The sequence below is a fragment of the Anarhichas minor genome, unplaced genomic scaffold (assembly GCF_050575085.1).
Source record: "Anarhichas minor isolate MPS153535 unplaced genomic scaffold, ASM5057508v1 ptg000021l, whole genome shotgun sequence".
NCBI classification, from domain to species: domain Eukaryota; kingdom Metazoa; phylum Chordata; class Actinopteri; order Perciformes; family Anarhichadidae; genus Anarhichas; species Anarhichas minor.
The window spans coordinates 5,607,435-5,628,616 of record NW_027466467.1 but is presented as its reverse complement, the minus strand read 5'-3'; the positions used below and the strand labels follow the sequence as shown (position 1 = coordinate 5,628,616).

At 41.9% G+C, this 21,182-nt stretch overlaps 2 protein-coding genes across 2 annotated transcripts; one reads left to right on the top strand and one right to left on the bottom strand.

The window, feature by feature from the left end:
- Positions 1–1,552: 1,552 nt before the first annotated feature.
- eevs (2-epi-5-epi-valiolone synthase) lies at positions 1,553–6,201 on the bottom strand. Its single transcript, XM_076095611.1, has 5 exons — positions 6,068–6,201; positions 3,790–4,423; positions 2,623–2,862; positions 2,169–2,421; positions 1,553–1,641 (listed from the first exon to the last, which is right to left on the bottom strand). The coding sequence occupies exons 1-5, from the start codon at positions 6,199–6,201 to the stop codon at positions 1,553–1,555; spliced, it is 1,350 nt and encodes a 449-aa protein (XP_075951726.1).
- A 2,205-nt stretch (positions 6,202–8,406) lies between these two features.
- On the top strand, positions 8,407–19,535 carry LOC142955003 (uncharacterized). The gene is given in 12 exon segments (XM_076096386.1): positions 8,407–8,418; positions 10,620–10,852; positions 10,951–11,042; positions 11,141–11,373; positions 11,620–11,827; positions 11,830–11,852; positions 11,930–12,004; positions 12,118–12,334; positions 13,801–14,009; positions 15,303–15,375; positions 17,718–17,835; positions 19,340–19,535. Coding segments are annotated over 12 exon segments (1,689 nt in total).
- The last annotated feature ends 1,647 nt before the right edge of the window (positions 19,536–21,182 follow it).

The following is a 21,182-nucleotide window of genomic DNA, read 5'->3' as shown; positions in this document are numbered from 1 at the left end:
GAAGCACTAAATACATTATACGTGGCTTGTAACACCTAAAGAAGTCCTCACAGTATACATTATAATACTTTCTTCATAATGAATGTGAAAAAAACATTTATAAATAAATAGACTAAAATGTGGTTTAAATTTTAACAAGGGCTTACAGCAGCCTTTGCCCAAAATGTATCAACTATTCATTCATTCATACTATTCATCATTATCTTGCATAACTCTGTGGAGATGTATACAGAGGGGACTCTTCTTTTTTAAAGTTTGGACCAAAATGGCTGACACCATTTGAGATGTTTTTGCTAATGTTTCTTATCTCTTGCCAATATTGTAAATAAATAAAACAAGATGCTAATATGTTGTATATAGTGCCAATGTTGTATGTGTGATACATGCATTGATCTATTTACCTGTTGGTATTTATATTACATTTGTTGTGCAGAATGCAGAATATAAGAGTGTCACACTATTGGTTTTGGTTACTTTGCTGTCATGTATTTAACCTTCACATTTAAACATTATAAATAAAATGTATTCTTGAAAATATATACCACACTGTGACAGGACATGCTTTCTCAGCAAGAGACAACAAAATATGTAACAAAATATGTTTGTTTTAGCTTTTCTTATTATTTACTTACTCTTCAGTCTAGAAGAATGCAACAGAGATTTCAGCAATGGTCTGGTGACCTGTCATTGTGTGCTGAGACAGGCTGCAGCCACAGGGGACAGGAACAGCGACTGGATGGATGATGTAGAGTATGGTCTCTGCAGGGTCTCTGCAGGGGAGGTAAAGTTAATATATAGACTTTATTGCAACATAAATCACAGAATATGAACAGTGCCCCATCGTGGCTTCCTTAATGTCCTATCATTATAATTACTTTTGCAATTGAAGTTTTCCTCTTTTTGACGCATTCAAATGGTTGTAAAATAATATTCTCTTTTTTCCAAAATATCCTACCTATCCTATACTTTATATAGCATCATATTTGGAATTGTTGTAAGTTCGAACAATAAAACTTATATTAAGTTTTAAGTTTAAAGCAAAAAATGTAGCAACCTTATTCGTTATATGACTTTCTCCATCTCATCTCCCCAAGGGGGAATTTAAGAAGGGATAATGGAGGATGGTTCACTGTCACCGGACACCTTTGCAAAGAGAGATACTTATCCGGAATCAGGAACACTGTGTTAAAAGTTAAAGCTTAGGCTTGTCAGCCCCTGCTGCAGGCTTTTTTTGAAAGGTTATTCAATCAACAGCAGTTGGACAGCTAGCTGGATTTAAGGGGCTGCGCACCATTTTAAGAGTTTGTAGAAAACAGCTGGAATGTTAGTCTGACTCTCATTTGTGAGCAGTGGCATTTGCCCTGTTGCCATAAAGTGAAAATACAGGCGGTGAATGCTATCAACTTAAGTGCAGTTTCTTTTCCCAAACAATTTGAAGATTGACTAGAGTACAAAACCAGAATTGGATTTTATACACCTCCCTACAAAATGTAAACATTTTCTCCTAAAAACAGATTGATCGGATGTAGCTGTGGTATGCGCAGGTTCAGAGTCAGTTGCTGTCAGAGGAACCGCTGAGCTCATCACACCATTTCACGAAAGCTTTGTGCAGGATCTCACAAGATGTGTCATTATAAATGTCTGTAATGAAAGAAAGGAGAGCAAAGAAAAATGCTTTAAATATAGCATAAATATATTACATGAAGTCTGAATAACATAAGAACTAGCTCATACTACTCTAAAAGCAATAAGTTGGTTGTCCTGTAGACAATACGAGCTAATCTGGTGCCTTTTGTTAGGGTGAAAACACACCAGCAGTACTTCTTTCATGTTTAGGCAAGTATTAGTTCTTAGTTAAAGTGAGGGATTACCATCATAGTTGAAGACAAGACCTTGACAAGAATTACTAAGACAAGACTTTGGCACTTTGGAAGACTAATGCGGGCTGACCTAGCAAACTATTGTGGCATGCTGCTGCCTGTACGTTAGCTAGCATGTTGCACAGTAGTTCGCCATAAGTAGCCCCATAAGTAGTTGCTATGTCACCAAGCTTCCAGCACTACCTATTTTGCAAGGACACGCTGACTTGTGCTGTATTCTAGGCTTCACAGGCACCAAGAGTTTTGACTTCCTGGTTTCTCATGAGTAACAGTTTAAGTGATCCTTACCCGCTTCCCCAAGACCAACAGGCAGAGGCATTCTGACCAGGCCTCCGGAATGCTTCAGCCTATCCTGCAGAGACTTCTGTATGAGCTCCATGGTGAACGCCTCGTGCCAGACGGGCAGCTCCAGGTCCACCATGCAGCTGATGATCCGTTGCTTTTCGTCCTCTGTCAAAAGACCACGCTCCTTCGACACGTAAACCATGTACGACATATCAATGTTCACTGCCTCACCATGCAGCAGAGATGGGAGAACTTTCTGTATTCAAAAGAGAGAGACAAAGATAATGTGAGCATGTGGATATTTGTCACCAAAAAGGAATGAACACCTTATACAATCTCACAAGTGTTATGGACTCACATAGAATCAAATACATGCTATATATCCAATATACTTTATGAATAATAGAATGTATGGAATTTAAGTGTTTAGCTATGTTTGCCATGAGGGAACAATTACCATTTCTAATGCTGGGCTAATAAGGTGGCCAAAGTCCACCAGTCTGTTCAGGTCATCCTCCCAAAGGTTTGGGGCCAGCTCCTCCAGCATGGTTACAATGGCTATACGAGTTGCTTGTGATGCAGCCTGTAAGCAGTTGTGGCCGTACACGCTGTTGTCAGCCTGGAATTTAGTGTCCAACAGCATGCGGCCGTGTGTCTCAAGAAGCTCAAAGAGGCCTCTGTGTTTCATCAAGGCCATCTGCAAGAGCGCAAAGAAAACTCCAATGAGCAGTTCAGACACGAAAAACAAAAATAGGCTACTGCACATACAGTAAATGACTTCATTTCTCAGAGCCAATAAGCATCAAGTTACTATTTCTGCTACTGTCAATGTAGTTGGAAACTTCCCTTCGGTGACTCATGTACTGTAAATGACATGTGTAAAACTGTCAACACATTCTCACGCCCAAACTGTCGAATACCAACTCTTGATCAGTGGCCCTATACCCTTTAAACTAAAATGCTGTAGTTTCCCCTCTAGTGGCAGTTTTGGACAGGGCAGGGAGTGCGTGTCAATTTCCGCTTGTTTATTTTCAAAAATAAATTCCAACACGAGTTTAATTTCTTTATAGGTTTACTTGAGCAACAAAACTAGTTGATTAAGTTCAGGAAAAGATTGTGGTTTGGGTTTAATAAGTAAGTCAACCCTGGGTTTTACTGGCGACATGAATAGCAGTCTCCTGGTTGAGAGTCCTGTTTTTGTTTGACCCGTCCAACTTGTTTGTCCCCCTGCCCACTCTGAGTGGACTTTCACACTCTTTAAACTATATAACTTAGCTGCTCTGACCGTCTTATAATGATGCCGATGACTTTAGGGAGTTAGACGCCCGGAGCATCCAGTTCGCTAAAGGGTGCGTCGGTATCAGTTGGGTGTGAAAATGCATTGGAAACTTCAACTGAACTATAATACCAGGTGCACTTAAACACACCCTTACAGTCAGGAACCTACCACTTTGTACTTGCTGTCGCACTTGCACAATTAAAATGTTAATAATAATAGCATTTACCGGTACATTGTAAAGCACGTTATGGTATAAGCTGATGATCACGTTGATACTGGAATTGTCATTCTTCGGTTTGTATCAACTTTAAGGTAAACATTCCACATCCAGGGACTTTAACGTACCTTTAACATCTCTGCCAGCCCGTTGGAGATGTGACGTCGTGGAACAGTTTGTATGAAGGACAGGTCAAGGAAGGCTGCGGCTGGTGGAATGTAGGCGCCCAGCTTGTTCTTGCAATTTGCAAAGTTAACCCCCGTCTTTGCTCCCACGCTGGCATCGATGTAGGAGAGCAGTGTGGTTGGGACCCTGATGTAAGGGGTGCGTCTTCTGTAGAGTGAGGCAGCCAGGCCCACTATGTCCAGGCACACCCCGCCACCAATGGCAATGATGGGCTCTGTGCGGCGGTCAAGGGAGAAGTTGTTGACCTCCTCTAGGATCTTCAAGGCCATTGTCATGGATTTGTTCTCCTCAGTGGTAGGTAGAGACAAGATCTTGTACACGACATTGTTGGCCTCTAAATATTCAGTTAGCTTGGCACCGTAGATTTTGTAGACTTCCTGGTCAACGACCACGAAGCGTTTGATTGGCTTGTTTGATTTTTGAATGTCTTCCAGCTGCTGCGGATCGGTGATGTGGCCCAGCAGGAGGGTGTCGTTGCTTGGGTCCAGCAAGTGCCGGGTCTCAGTCACCTTGTAAGTAAGGACGATGGGGCTGACCACTGTCCAACTGGTGCCCTGTTCTGTGATGCTCTCATAGCTTTCACACAAAACACATAAACAACAATATGTATTATAATGATATGGGTTACAGTTATTGTAGATGTTTTTTTTTTTCATATCCTTTTTTCTGTTTCTGTCAATATATTGCACTTCATACACTCCAGTTCATTAGCTCAAACGAATGCAGTTTAATACAAAAGCCTTCAACACACTGATGTTACTATAATTGTGAAAAAGATGCACAGGATGTATTATTTACAATTTCTGAAGACAAAACAGACGTTAGCGCCTCCGAGACTCCTTGTCCCTGTTTTAGCTGGAAGCAAGCAGCAGAATAAACAAGTTATATTCTTCTCTCAAACTCACAGAATAAGGAGGTCAACAGTGCTTTCATAATAGAATACTTTATTTCTGATAGTGCAGTATTTTTGGAGATTTTTAACACTAATTAAATGCACACCATGTGTAGATTGCCATCTTCTCCCTTGCAGTAGTTGCAAAGGTATTTAGGTCATATACCCAACACAACTTGGGTTGGTTCATGGCAAAAACTAGTTCTCCCCCAACTCCTACACGTGACCCTAATGTTGTAAAAGTGTTAAGTTGATTGACAGCTAATTTAGTTTCCCTAACGACTGGTAGTTTTCCGTATCTGTCAAATTGACAAACTAGCTTCTTGTGAAAATGAGAAGACCTTCAAGTCAAATTCCAAACTCAGTGATATACCCGAGACAATCTATCTTAAATTGACACAAACTCATCACTGAACCATCAGACCATCAGATTATACCCAGCACAACTTGACCGCTTGTTTGACCACATGATGATTAATGATTATATTGGTAGCATTCAGCAACATATCCCAATCGGCCTTTTATATATATGTGTTCAAATAAAGGTGATGCATTTCTACTCAGTAGTACAGCGTTAGATACAATGCAATTTGGCTGAAATAAGGACAATGGAATTGGAATGCTTTTTGAAGGAAAATAATTATGAATGTGATGTAGAATGATGTACTGTACTGTGCAAACAATGATTGGTGCAAAACCTCTCAAGGTCAGAAGTCAAGGATGGTTGGCATTACACAGACTGTGACATTGACTCTGGCGACCCCATTTCAAAGGTTATCTCCTACCAGATTAATTAGTTGCCACAAAGGCAACTTTCCTTTCCTTAACTACAACCATAACTTTTTCCTAACCTTAACTAAATAGTTCAGTTGCACAACAATACTGTAACTGCTTTTCCCCCCAAACCCCACCCTACGACATCACAAGAGCTCGAAGTAGAGATATGTTAAATATGTGATGAATAAAAACTTGAAATAAAAGATTGCTAAAGCAATACATTTTAATCTCTACATCTTGATTCCTGAATAGACTGCAATACACTTTGACCTCAGTTTCCTGACTCCATGTTGCATAAAATAGGTTTTATTTCAAATCTAACATGTTCACACAAATTTACATAAAATATTTTACACTGACTATAATCATACACGTCATACACGTTGAGACATGCTTGTCATTGAGCAACCACATTTCATGATCATCACGGAAACTACGTTGCCATATGCCAGGCAGTACTATCAGGCCAATAAATATAAAACAACAAAGAGGATACTTGTGTCATACTTTTTTTTTAATCAAATAATGCTAAAGATTACTGTTATACTCACATTTTTGCAGCAGAGACGCAGCCAGCAGTGACCTTCTTTCCCAGTTTACACTTCCAGGCACTTGTGACACGCACTAAACTAAACTCAGTTTTCTTTTCTTTGGTATCATTCCCTTTAAGATGAACCTTTCCCATTATCGTGGTGGTGAGTTTACCTTAGAAGGGGTGAACAGAGTTAGCCACAGCCTTAATGTGAATCCCTCGACTCGAATTTCTTGATGGTCAACACACAGGTCATCATTCGTATTGCCGAATGAAGTCACTTTACAGGTCTTCTTCTTATGATCCTACAAAACTTTAAATCATTTTCTTCTTGATAACAAATCCTAGACCAGACAAATCCTATCTCCCTAAAGAGCCTCTTTTCTGGCATTGCATTCCCACTTGCAGCTGACGACAGACCGTTTGTTGCGGTGGTTGTCCATCCTTGACAGATTGGAGAGAGCCTTGCAGTCCTTCTCAAAAGTACCAACAACCCTAGCCTCAAAAATACCAAAGAGCTGAACTTTGACACAGTAACTGACAGAGTAGTGCTTTCAATAGCTCCTGAGTGAACAGGACCAGGTGCAAACCTAGTATACGGCTGGACTGTGTATCACATGACACGGTTGAGCTTTGAGTCGAATCATTGATTCATTTCAGGAAATTCAGAAAGAAAGACTGCAGAAAGAAAGAATAAGCCAATGGGGTAAACTTCCTCACTCATTTCGATCAATGGTGTTACTTCACCCACTCATTGACAGACTTTAGCTTCTACAGGGCTGTAGCCTGCTTTACTGAAATTCAGCCAAAAAAAAGGGGACTGCGTTTGCCTCCCAGTCATCCATTAGGCATGACAGGCCTCATCTTGCAGGTTGTCAGGAACCGCAAAGTGCTAATGGCCTGAGGCGAATTCTGGCATTCCTATGCAAATATTTATTTGTAAATAATAGTAATAATTAACATTCAGTGTGGTAACATTTCTATGAATGACCTGTTTGGAGCCGTCCTTTCAGGAAATTAAGGGGTAAGTGAGGTAAAGGCGGGCCGTGTCAAATAAACGACACGTTTCGGATCAAAACTACCGTGAGCAATGCAAGGTTTTTTTTGTATAAGTTACAGTTGTTGGAGGTTTTGCTTGTTGATACCAGAATAAAGTGCGTTGCAATTAGTCTGGAGGAGATAAAAACATGGATGAGCTTTTCTCTATCTGCAGATGAAAAGGTGATCTTGGCTACATACCTCAGCTGGACCAAGCTTTATTAAAAGACAACTCTGAGTCAAAAACAACACCTGTGTCTGCTGCCGTCTCTAATAATCACCCTGCTGAACAAGTATCGTCGTGCGAATGTGTTTAAAAACTCGTTCACTTACCAGATTTTACTTCTCATTCAGACGTGTTTATTGTCAATTGTCGAAATCAAGAGTCTCAAGATATATAAAATCTTAAATTTAACTCAAGTATAACCTTTTAAATATCAAGGTATAATGAATGTGAAGAAGATATGAAACAGTTAAATGATCTTAGAAGTATCCAAATCCCTTTAACAGAGCAATATACAACATTCAGCGCATAAATATAACAGCAAACAACTATTTGCTATGTAAAGATATAGTAATGTCTACCTGAGGAGTGTTATCCGAGCCTCTCCTTACTTCCTTGACTTAGCCGTGAATGTTCATGCATGTGATGGTGTCCACTTGTTAGCTCACTGCCGCCTCCCTGCACTGCTCCCATGAGGCGGTTACAGCTGATAGCTCCGCACTACAGTTATACCTCAGGTAAAAAACGGTGGCGCTGTTGGCACGTTTGCCATGTTGAGAGGCAATAGAAATGCTCCCAATCTCACATCTTGCATGTTTTTAGCTTTACACAGCTGGTGCCACCCTACAGTGTGTTTGCCTTCAGTTCAATGTTGTCAAAAAATATGGATGAAAAGAGAAGCCAGAGATTATAAAACAGCTTTCGTTGACCCAGTATGGTGAGATAAGTAAGGAGATCAACGTCACCATTTGATGCCATGGTCTATTTCCTTATCATACCTAGACTCTTCCCATCTCCCTTGTCAGAAATGTTTTAGAGTATTTTAGATACCCTCTAATGATGGCTAATGGCTAATGTTGCACAATACATTTTATAACAGTAGATCAAATGACTGTGTGAAATGGGTTGCTCATAGAAAGAAACCGACAGAGAATTACCACCTGACCGTTGTCCCCATTGGTTATACGGAGCATTTGAGGCTATTTTGGAATCATTGTTTCGGTTTTCCATCCCACTGGTAAGAGACATATTTTTCACAGGCATCGTTGGAGACCAAAAGAGAGGTAAAAAGAGATTATCGTTTGTCTAACAGAAACATGACTCCTCGTGTAAGCTAATGTTGCCCATATATATATATAATGTGTTACATCATTTTTTTATGGTGAAAAAATGTAAATGTAGTGTTTACAGTTTGTTCCACTGCTCCATAGTGGCCAAACAAATGAATCAATTATTTATTCAGCTTTAGGTTACGTGAAACAGTTAGCTGCTCTTGAGAGACAAAATTCTTTAACTGCCAATTTTCAGCAATGTTTCATAGGTGGTTTTCAAGTGATATTGAAGGGAAACTATAGCTTTCAACTGAAACACGGAGTGAAGCCGAACATTGTCCATTTGAACATAACACCCACATTGAAATGATACAAAGCCGCTTGAAAATCTGCAAAGTTTCCCTTTAAGTAGGTCAAACCTTTTAGCCTACATTCCAACACAATTCGTTTCACCGGGCTTTTTACACAGTTCGTGTAGGAGAGCCACTACAGTTGACAAGCAACAGCATGCACCACCATGCAAGGCCATGAAACTGACATACGTGAATGGAATGCAGCCATTACTAATTTTAAGCCAAAAACTTTAATTGTGAGTTTTGGTGCTTTTTAATTTATATTAATGGTCCAACTTCTCAATATTTGACTAAGGAAAATACCCTTTTCTTTACATTGACAGTGTTAACCTCTGTTTAAATGTTGTCTTAGATTAAATGTTACGTATTATATTTGCACTATTTCTGTTAGCAAACTGAGTTTAACACTCAAACCATGTGGCTCAATCTATATAAAAACCCACCCAACAAAATGTCTCCCCTGTATGTGAGTGAATGACCCCGGCAACCCTGTTTTATGGTCTGTTCAGGAGGTGGGGGCAATGGGCCCACTCTGGTTCGTCCTCTCTGGGTTGTTGTCTCCAGGCTTGGCTCCAGGGGGGGGGGGAATTCTAGTTTTACAATTGCTCGAGTGTCAGTGTGTTTGTAACCAGCTCAGACCTGCAGGTCTTTAATCCGTGTGCTTGCTGCCTTTCCATAACAGTTTGTTAGCCTGCTGATGGCAAACGTCAACTTCTGCTGCAGCTGACCGTCTGATATTGAGTGCTTTGGGTCAATAGTCATGAAAATGAAACGGTGTGCATGCACATCTTTATTTCATAAACACACAGTGCTTGTAAACCGTTGAACCGTTGTCGGTGAACTTCATTTTCTTCAATTTTTAAACAAAACATTTTGAAAGTTTGGTTTCAAATTGTTCACAAATAATTTCTGTGCCACTTGCACCATTCAACCCTCATCCTACCGACATGTAGCATACAAAGTACTATAGACAGAATACACTACTGTAAAAAACAGCCATCATAGCAAAATGTGAATGTATTTCTTCTCAAAACATTAGAAGAAACACATATTATAATTTTCGGAAAGATACATATAACATACATATTCTGTCTCCTCCCTAACCCCCCCTGTTAAATTAGGACCCACAGCAAACATTTATCTGCAATTTTTTTTTTTTGACCGGACCCTTGGACCCCAACACGTTGGTATTCAAAATTAGGAGGAGGAGAACAATATGAACCTATGAATGTTGGGGGTCATATTTTGAACAATTGTGTAACCGTCGCTCTCTCACGTGCTGTTGGCTCATTTACGTTTGTTCGCCTGTTGTGCAAGACACTGGCCGCTTCCCCTCATCTCAACGATTTGCACAGCTGTAGTCATATAACAGAAAGTCTGCCACCACGTCTCGAGCTACTTCCACTGTGGCTGAAAGCTGCCGAATTCGTCACGCCCACAAACGCGCACCATGCTCGGCGAAAAAGGTAAGGAATATCGATTAATTACGGCTGCAAAGGGGGTCAGAGTAAATATCATAAGAGCGTAACGAGTATCATAACTCGAGGAACCAAACTCCAGCGGAGTCCCGTGTTCTCTGTAGTTCGTGGTTTAAAATGATCTGAAAAAGTTTAAAATACATAAATGTCTCCGTGTGCGTGTAATTTAGTGGGGTTGAATATGAGCTCACTGTTATTTTAAGCCACGTTTGGAATATTGCTGTTTAAAATATTATGATTTTTCTGATTTCCGTTCTCATTCGTATAATTTGTCATTTGAAGACGTCACGTTTGAGTTTCAGTAAACTGATGGGTATTTTATTTACAGACCAAACAACTCGTCAAACAATTGAGAAATTGATTTATGTTATTGTAATTTATAGTTCCACACCCCTTACATCTTACTGCCTGGAGCAGGAAAGAGTAGTTGCTCTCCAAACTAAAACCACACTATGTTAACCCCTCCGTAGTTCCCGACACCCCGGTGGAAGTCCTTGTGGATCTCCTGGCAAGAGCCAAGGAGGTAGCCAAAGCAAGCGGCAACGTGCCGGAGGAGTTGACAAGTCAGCTGCAGAAGGCTCTGGACATAGCCAGCGGCCTGGATGACTACCTGGAGAAAATGAGCACGCAGGAAAGCGAACCTCTGGCAGAGCTCTATAAGTATGTTTTGGCTTCCATGCACATGCTCATCTGTAGCTCAAAATGACTACGGTGTGAGATAACATTTGTTAATATTGTCTTTCACTCTTTAATTGTAGAAAAACCATCTCCCATGACTGGGATCAAGTGCACAAGGAGGGCAAAACTAGATTCCGCCTTCCTAAGGAGTGCATCACTGGACACGTTGAAGGTTCGACATCCACATGCGTGCTGCTACGTTGCTATTACATTCAGTGGTTTACAGTATTGTGATAACTTGCTCTCCGGTGTTTTGTTTTTTTTGACCAGGCCAGACCCTGAAGATGCTGATCCACATGAGTCAAGCTAAGAGGGTTCTGGAGATCGGGATGTTCACCGGCTACGGTGCGCTGTCGATGGCTGAAGGGCTTCCCGAGGACGGCTGCTTAGTCGCCTGCGAGTTGGAGCCGTACCTCAAAGACTTTGCTCAGCCCATTTTTGACAAGTCTCCACATGGCAGGAAGATCACTGTCAGGACTGGGTCCGCCATGGACACCCTGAAGGTGAGAGAAGCTGTCCATCTGTTAAAGATGCTCCAGAAAACAAAGTGGAGCATTTTGCAAAAATGATTTATTTAGCACTTTTCACATTCACAATTGTAGGTGCTGTGTGGTATGTTGAGTGCTTTGCATAATGAGAGCAGGCAAGGGTTAACACTGACTCTTCTTCTTTTTCTTTTTTTGGTGTTAATAAGTTAAATGACTGCGGGGCACAAGGCCAGTTCTGTAATAACTCTCTGTCTCTTCCAGGAATTGGCTGCCGCAGGTGAGCAGTTTGACATGGTCTTCATTGACGCTGACAAGGATAATTACATCAACTACTACAACTTTATTCTGGACAACAGTCTGCTGAAATTGCGAGGGGTCATATGTGTCGATAACACGCTGTTCAAAGCCAAGGTTTATCTTAAAGACACGACAGATAGCAACGGACTGGCGCTCAGAAAATTCAACCAGTTTGCAACGATCCGCGCGTGGAGCAGGTACGTTTCAAACATGCAGCTGTATGTGTTCACTCACTTCTTTTTGGTATTGTAACAATGTCCCTCTCGTTTTAAAGGTCATTATCCCTCTTAGAGATGGTATCAGCATTATCCGTCGGGTATCTGTGGCCTCCGAGTGCTCAAGGACACAGGTACTGTTTAGATCACCCCAGTGATCTAACCCCCATGACCCAACAGTACTGACGTGGGATCATCCCACCTTCACTGAGATCGTGTCTGCTTATCTTGTTTATTTTTTATACAGAGTAAAATAACAGACGACGAAGTTTTCCGCGGGGTCAAGGGGCAACCCATCCTCGATCGGATGCGTCTCGATGGAAAGGTGGCCTACGTGACGGGTGCTGGGCAGGGCATAGGCCGCGGATTCGCCCATGCCCTGGGGGAGGCCGGCGCGAAGGTGGCCGTGGTAGACCTGGACCAAGATAAAGCCCAGGCGGTGACTGAAGAGCTCCTCCTCAAAGGTAAGGGGTGTTGATGCAACAAATGTAAACCTAAAGTGCCAGTGTGTATATACAGAGTCCGCCATGTTTCTACAAAAGTCCAGGACAAACCAAACTCTGGTTCTAGAGAGGGCCCTTCACAACATTTTACGCTACCTAAAGGCCACCTCCATCATGCTTGGGAAGGGAGGGGTGAGCAGAGGGGCATTCAGTTCAGGGGGCTTCAGTAATCTGCAACCTCACCACTTGATGCCACTAAATCTTGCACACTGCTCCCTTTAAGCTGCAACTCTTTAGACTCAGTAACTCTCTTCACATCGGCAAAACAGAGGCTTTACAACAACATGCTAGGCCCTGCAATGGGGTCGACATTTTCACTAAACTGTCACACGATTGCACTCATTTTGGCATGACCGCACATGTACTTCTTGATTTGAGGAACTAATAGGGTCGTAACTAAGTTTATTTAATCTGCTGATTGTTTTCTTGATTCATCTTTATATGTAAAACATGAGAAAATGATGATGATTGATTCTCACAATTTCCACCAACAGTCCGAAAGCTCAAAGATATTCAGTTCACGGTCATTTTCAAGATAAGCAAAAGCAGAACATTCTCACTTTTAAATTGTTGGCAAGCAACAATATTTGTCATTTTGGCCTTAAAAAGAAATGACCTAAACAATTATTCAACTATCAAAATAGATTGATTAATTAAAAAAGTACTTTTGAATTCATTTGTTTTTAAATTGAATTTCAGAAACTTTAAATCAACAAAAAAACAAACGTATGTGATTTGTGGCAAATGGACACTGCTCTCTGCTTCTAGATTGAATTGACACTACAACAAAATCAGGGAGTGTATCTTGTAATCCTTTAGTTATTAGTGATTAAGTTGTGTATAATGCACATTCAAAGATCCTACATCTGGTCATAATGCACATGTCTTACATGTAACTAAACGGGAATACAGAAAGTAGAAAACTGTCAACCTCAAGACTCCTGAGTCTAAATGAGTCATAATTATTTTGACGTTAAACTGGTGAAAGCGGTCCATCTGCAGTGACAGATGGATGAATGGTCCTCTCAGTACTCAAGCAATAATTGGTAGAACACCAGCACATCTTCAATCACGACGTGAATACATGCAAACTGGGTTTGTTCACTTGCCAAATGTCATAAATTGTGAGTGTGCTCAGGTTTGTCCAGCAGGTGGCAGCATACTAAAGCATAAAATGTGTGTCAGGTTAAACATGTTCCTCTGAACCCATGGACGTGTCGTTTTTCCCCTTTTAATTTCTTCTTTAAGAATGACATGTTCTACGCGTAAAATAAATAAAGCAAAAACATATTAAATTGTATTTTTCATAACTTGTAATTTCTAAAATAAACCTCTTAAATGTCCAAGGATAGAAGTTGTTTATATCATGCGTAATGCTACAAGATTTTAACAGTATTTCTAACAGACCACCATGTTTTTGGATACAGGCATCATTGCCATCTCGATCACAGCTGACATTAGCAAACCGGACGATGTTCAGAGGATGATTGACAGCATCGTCTCCAAATGGGGGGCGATCCACGTCGCCTGCAACAATGCCGGCATCAACATGAACTCGGCCAGTGAAGACACCAGTCTAGAGGAGTGGGACCAAACCTTCAACGTCAACCTGAGGGGGACGTTCATGTGCTGTCAGGTGTGTATCACCAGCTGTAAACGACACATGGGTTCATTCCCTATTCTATTGATGTGACGTGCAATGTTCAGACCCGAGAAAAAAAATACGCTTTTAAACATAAATATTGTGTTAAAATTGAGTTGAAGTTTTCATTTATGTTTATGGGTTGACTCCAAAAATAGTGTCATAAGATTTTCACTCAAGTCACATGCTGCTGTCAAATTAGATGCAAAAAAAATAATTGTGCTCCCAACAATATAAACACCCTGTAGGTTTTTTGCAATATCAGACAGATGAGAAAAAAATCACAGTATTATTAAAAAGAGCTTCTGAATGTTATGGACCGACGCTCATTCACTAAAACAATGAGACACTCAGTTCCGATTGTGCATGGCTCGCTTATGTAAGGTATCTTTTGTTTGGAAGCTGGAATAATTGTGCAGAATCAGACTAAACTTTGGTCTTTAACACACAACAACATATGAAGCAGATGTATGAAAGTGTGTGTGATAGAGGCATTTGTTTTTCTATAGATCACATCAACTTTGTTATGAGAAAGTCATTAAGTTATTAAACCACAAGTTAAGAAAAAACACAATGTGTTTCTCTGTTGTACAATAGCTTTTTAAATGGTATTTGTAGCTTTGGAAGCAGCAGCAATTTCTTAACTCCCAAAGGAACAATTAATCCTTTGCTTTATCCAAAAATGTCAAAATCACCAATTTTTGGAGATGCATGTTTTTCATCGGACATCAACACACTGCTCAGCAGGTGTAAATGATGCAATGCCACAGAGCTCCATGTGTTTTCATATTTACACAATTACATTTATGTATGCTATATTTAAAATTGAAAATGGAGAATTTGATTGAATTTCAATCCTAAATATTATTATATTTATATTTCTAAAACATTCTGCCATCAATTTGCGAGAGAAACTATGTCTAAAGAACCAAAATGATTACGTTTGTTTCTGTCAGAACTATAGTCAGAGTATGACCTAATTACTTATGATCCAATCAGCTTTAGCTTTAGCTGCTCTAAAATAAATCCTAAACTTAGTGTGTGTGTGTATACATACACACACACACACACACACACACACACACACACACACACACACATATACATATATATATATATATATATATATATATATATGCCCTGCCACCCAAATGTTGTTTAACCACTATTCCTGTCTGACGATAAACTACATGTTTTTGTGTTGATCCGTGCTCAGGCTCATGGCAGCATATCGGTGCCATAATAAGGTGTTTAATGTGCCTCTTCCCCCCCGAATCCTCGCCTTAGGCAGCAGGTCGAGTGATGTTGAAGCAAGGATACGGCAAGATTATCAACACAGCCTCCATGGCCAGTCTAATAGGTGAGTGATGATTCTATTCCCCCACCTTCTCTCTGGAGCCCCTCCATGTCTGCTTTTAATCTCTCCATTTGGCGTGGAGAGTTGGGTCGAGTGGAGGAGGAGGAGGAGGAGGGGGAGGAAGAAGGGAGAGTTAAATACATTTGTGCTGTGCAGCTATGTGCGAGAGTACACATCACATGAAATAGTTTTTCTCCTCAGACATAAAGTCGTCAGAACTGACTTTGGACCATTACGGTGGATGGAATAAGGGAAAAAAATATATATTCAATACTTTTCAAACAGGATTAACCAGCTCTTCTCCTTTGCAACTTTTACCCCAGTTAAACTGTTGTACAGCGATGCATCCGGCCCTGTGTACGGTAAGCGTAGCAGGAAAGTGTCGGTGATTGCGTCTCGCCAAGGCGCTTTTGCATCATAATAAACATCCCCTCTCTGCGGAGCTGTCTGGAGGATGTGGAAGGCAACCTGAGGTCCAACTTGGGAGGGGCGGGTTCCTGTGCCTGCAGCCTTGTTTGAACAGCGGAAGACACTTTCAGAGTTTAGTGAGAGCCCTAGCAAAAGCCTCGTATAATGTTCCCTCCCCAATCCAACAGGTTCCTCCAGAGGAACAGCAACACTTCATCAGCAGTATAGTCAAATCGCCAGTAAACCGCCGCGCCATATGGGCCGCCGGTCCCGACTGCAGGGGCATGCTGGTAAATAGAGGGCCGGCGTTAAAAGAAATGATCAATTACTCACATTACGTACAGTCCTTCAGGAATTTACTTTATTGGTCTGGACATCTGTTATAATATTGTCATAATGTGTAATCAGATGGGACCTGTTCTAGCCAAGTGGAAGCCCAAAAAAAGCAGCCGTAAATGCCCAATTAAAATGCACAATGACAGCTTTTTGTCCATCTGCTGAATAGAATGCGTGTGTATCCACTAACGCCCCCTACACACACAATCCCGACCATCAACCACCATTTTTTATTTTTTTTTATCTGAATAACGGCCAGAAGCTCAAAGACACCCCCAGACAGGAAATATCCAAGTTGATACGATCACACTCGGCTGCGTGATGACCTTACAGAGGGATTGTGTGACTCTCGCACTCTTACCTGCAGATCTCGGCTGCATATCAACGTACATTACAACAGCCACGCCATTCTGGGAAAAGAGTGCATCATTTGAACTCCAGAGGAATTTCAAATGTAAAGGCGTGCCTGATAGAGAGCATGTTTTCTCCCACTTGAAATGGGCAATAAGCAGCAGGGTGAATGTTAAAGAGGGCTTTGGAGAATGCTCTCCTTCTACCTCCCTTTTCCCTTCTCTGGGGATTACTGCTCTTTAAGACGTGCGAAAAACATCAATGCAGGTTTATTTAAAGGATGAAGGCATTTTCTGAATGGTATTTTGGGGCCGTATCATCAGGTCTTGAGCGAGGATTAGTGCTGTTAGGCATTTTGAGCTGTGTTTCCTGTCCTGATAAGTCGGATTTCACCTTCAATCTGCGTGTAAGCCCTGGGCTCCGCTCCTCCTCGCCTGCTCCTCTGAGGTCCTAGCCTACCCTTATCCAGCCCGGCCCAACCTTCCCATCCTCTGCTATCTCGCCCACACTCTGCACAATCCCACTCAAAGCGTGCTCTCTCAGCTACGGTGCTGTTGCCCCACCCTTTTTTTTTTTTTAACATCCTATTTCTCCCCAAACTTTTATATCCACCCCGCACATTTTTCTCCCCTTCTTCATCCGAGCGAGCGGGACGCTGCAGCCTTTTTTTGTCTCCCCAGGACCGGTCCCTGCCTCTCCGCAGCTGGCCGGTATTTATCATCCCGGCCTCACACTGAAGCCATTTGGCAGTCAGATCGGCGGGTGACGAGGTTAACTACTAAAGTTGTATGTAACTTGGAGCCCTCCTTGTGATGATTAATCAACCAGCAGAAAATGAGCCCCTGTCCCGTTATCCCATGCAGTGTGCAGCATCTGTGATGGTCAAGGCAAACAAATGGCTCCCTGTCTTTTGTTGCCGAGAACAGAGCATAACTGGACATTACATTCATTTTACATGGCTTCGTCCTCAGAGTCCCCAGCAGCTAATGGAAGAGCTTTTTATGTGGTAACCACAAGAAACCGCAGGAGCTGCAATATAAAATGTATATGTTGTCAGCTTTTGTGAGAAAGCTTCTTTTTTTTTTCCCCTCTCTGTTATAAATAAATTACTCCTAAAAATGAAAGGTCGTTTTAAATGAACACCTCAGAATTGTGAAAGTGCATACCATTGTTAATGAATGTCATCTTTATAAAACGTGTCCGTTTAGGCGGGTAACTGATTTTCTTTTTTTCCACACTCCACCCTGCAGTCCCCCATCCGCAGAAGCAGCTTTCCTACAACACGTCCAAGGCTGCAGTGGTCAAACTGACTCAGACTCTGGCCACCGAATGGATTGACAGAGGAGTGCATGTCAACTGCATCTCACCGTAAGTGCCGTCTATTCTCGGCCTTCTTCTTCTCTTGTGCCAAAAACACTTTTTTGTTGAGTGTTGTAAGGGATTGAGCTGCGAAAGGCAAAGTGGTGATTAGTGCGTTTGCTTTCATATGAAGAGCCCCATTTGAGAAACGATGCACTAATTTAAGTCCTCAAACAATGCATCCGCGCTTAATTAGATGACGTCTTGAGGGATGAATCAACCAAACACTTGCTCTAATTGTTCTATTCAATTAGGGAATCAAATTTGCAACCTCACTCCGAGTGTCGGCGCAACAATAGCGCCTTGTTTGTATCTATTTGTCTGTGAAGCTGAGCAGGGGGAGGGGGAAGAAAGGAGGAGAACACAGGAAGGGATGTGTGTGTGAGGTGTGTGTGTGTGTGTTAAGTGGAGCATCCCTTAGTCCCAGCCATCCCTGAGCAAATCCGTCCGGTGGCACCGGGCGAGCCAGGTCCAGTCACAGCCCCAGAACAAAGCCCTCGCACACCCGCGCTCCCCTTTATTTATCAGCAGCTTGTTTGCTAATTTTAATTTGCACAGAAGCAATTCTCTCTCTCTCTCCCCCTCGCTAACCGGTCGTCTCAATGGGCCGCTGATTTCTTTGAAGTGACAGTCGGTAAATATGCATAAAAAAAGAAAAGAAAAAGGGGGACACAATTAGCGCTCACGAGGTTGACTGGAGCCCGATTCCATTGGCAACTTTAGCCGCAGCGGTGATAAGCTGCATTATCTACAAAATTGGCTGAGGGAAAACAGTACCTCTGATTGCCAGCAAAGGTTCCAGATAACAGGGCAGCTGAAGAGAAATATAATTGAGGTGGAATATGTTAACCAAGGTGTCACACGCTCCTTGGAAGTGCTAATTTAGCCAAATGTTGGAATTCCATATCAAGGCGCCAGGATGCGACGAACAATGATTCGGGCCGCGTGGCTTTTAGTCACTGTCACGTCAATTGTGTAGGGAGTCAGAAGTCGTCTCGTATTAGGCGCAGGCGGGCGTGTTGACATATTTATTCAAATGTAAACCCTGTGATACCTGTTATTGTAGGAGAGCAGAGGGAACTGCATTTGTTACGAATATCGGTGTATTCGACACCAGCGCAACCGCAAAACCAAAACACCTGTTTTCTTATAAATCCCACATAAATACTGTCTCAACATCAGAGTAGCTGAAGCACATTTCAATCATTCAATCGTGCGTTGCATGTAATAAGTGCTTAACCGAAGGCCTTGAGCAAATTATGCCAAAAGTCCCCCTCACCCCTGTGGGCTCTTCCTGAGATGTGCCAGCAGTCCCACGGTAAACACCATCAGAGATGCCATGCCATGCCCTTTCTTCGAAGGATAATTGGGTTTATTTTTGTCACCAAAGTGGTGGCTCTGAAACAACGCTGTCACTCCTGGCTCCGAGCTGTGATGCCTTCTGATTTCATTGTGGGGTTTTTTTCTCCCCCGTTCTCTCCCCCCCATCCTCTTTCTCCATCTCTCTTTTCAGGGGGATTGTTGACACCCCTCTCATCCACTCGGAGAGTCTCAGGCCTCTGGTGCAGCGCTGGCTGTCAGATATCCCTGCTGGTAGACTGGCTCAAGTGACAGACCTGCAAGCTGCAGTGGTCTACTTGGCATCTGATGCCTCCGACTACATGACAGGGCATAACTTAGTCATAGAGGGTGGGCAAAGTCTGTGGTAGAAGTGGGTAGATGAAGAGATGAAATCTTTTTTTTCTTCTCCTCTTTGCTCTCCTGGGATTAGTCTCCGAAATAGGTGGCATTCACATTATCTCCTTTTGATACCTTCACATCAGTCCTAGCTTAAATCTGTTGAACTTTTCGAGAGTTAAAATCTGTTTTATCGTGTGATGAGATAACTGGTAGCTTTTTGTCCTGTATAGAGAATCAAAGTCCCGCCCCTTCCGGTGTCCCCAAATGGGACCTTATTTCGGAAAAAACGGCGAGAGACAAGTATTGTTTTAATCCCGTTTGAATTGTGCCATGAATTACACATATGATGTTTGTCAGTTGAAAAGACGATTTGGCAAGTCAAGAACGCCATAGATTTGTCGTATCATTTCGTTTTGCATGAAACCGATCGGTGAACTACATCTCTCGTCTCGGGTCAATGCAGCATGGCCGTTACCTTGGCTTGCTAGCTAGGTAACTTCGCTATGTCCCTGCAAAAAAAATGTATCGTTATCTTACCTGACGTGTTTTATCCAGCGACTATTTTTAGCAGCGTAGAGGCAAAAGAACGAGCAAGACCCGCTGTTTGTGTGAGTACGACCCGGTACGAAACACACAGGCGTTGTAGCTTCACTTACGCGACTTTTGGGTTCGCAGTCTTTCTAGTTACGTATTTGTTGTCTTATTCAACAGTTTAACAACGAAATGAGACTTTCTTGTTGTGCAAAATTATCTTTTAAATTGACAAACATCATATAAGTAAGTCATGGCACAATTCAAAAAGGGGCAGAATAATTATTTATCTCTCACCGTTGACTACCAGAAGTAGTATATTTTTTTTCCAGAGTACGGTCCCATGGAACGGAGGTGTCTTCGCCTCTCTATCGGTTCAGTTTGCTGCCACGTGTGTTCGAACATGAACGTTTTAGTGGATGAAAAAACACTGTATCACGTTAAATCACAACAGCTGCCAGTTTTCTTATCGCACAATGAAAAAGTCCTAAAATGTCTGAGAAAATCTCTGGAGGAAAAAGAAACTGTTACTGTGCCTTGAAACGTGTCACATCTTTTGCTGTATGTTGTCTTGACGTCATTTTATACTTCAAATGCTGTTGAAACAAATGTGATAAATGTGTCTATTGAGTTTGTTTTCATAGCACTGTTTCAGGATATGGTAGTTTTGTATTATGATGAACAAAAACGCAGCCTTTTTGCATGCGTACATGAACTGTAAGTGGAATTTTTGACTGACCAGATAAATTGGAACATATAAGCTGCAGTGTTTGCTGCCTGTTGTACAGTATATGTTGGTACCAACACCTTGTAAATCACACAGAAAGCACCAGAATGATTGGTTCACTGTTGACCACCATTGGAGAAGGATGCCGGTGAGTTGTATCATGCACCTTGACTCACCGCTCCCTCTGGTCCAAGACTCTTGTGTACTACACGCAGGATTTACAGCATCCCAGTCCGCCTCTCTCCAGCTCTTTCTTGTCAAATGGTCCCCCACAAGTGGTGCTTGTGAGCGCCATCTTAATTGCTCCATTAACTGTTTGTGCGCTGAAAAACAATACTTAAAGGAGAGGTCAGCCGAGGACGTGGCCCCAGACGCTGCAATTATACGAAAAGTAGCGGCCAATTAGCGCCCTCTGCAA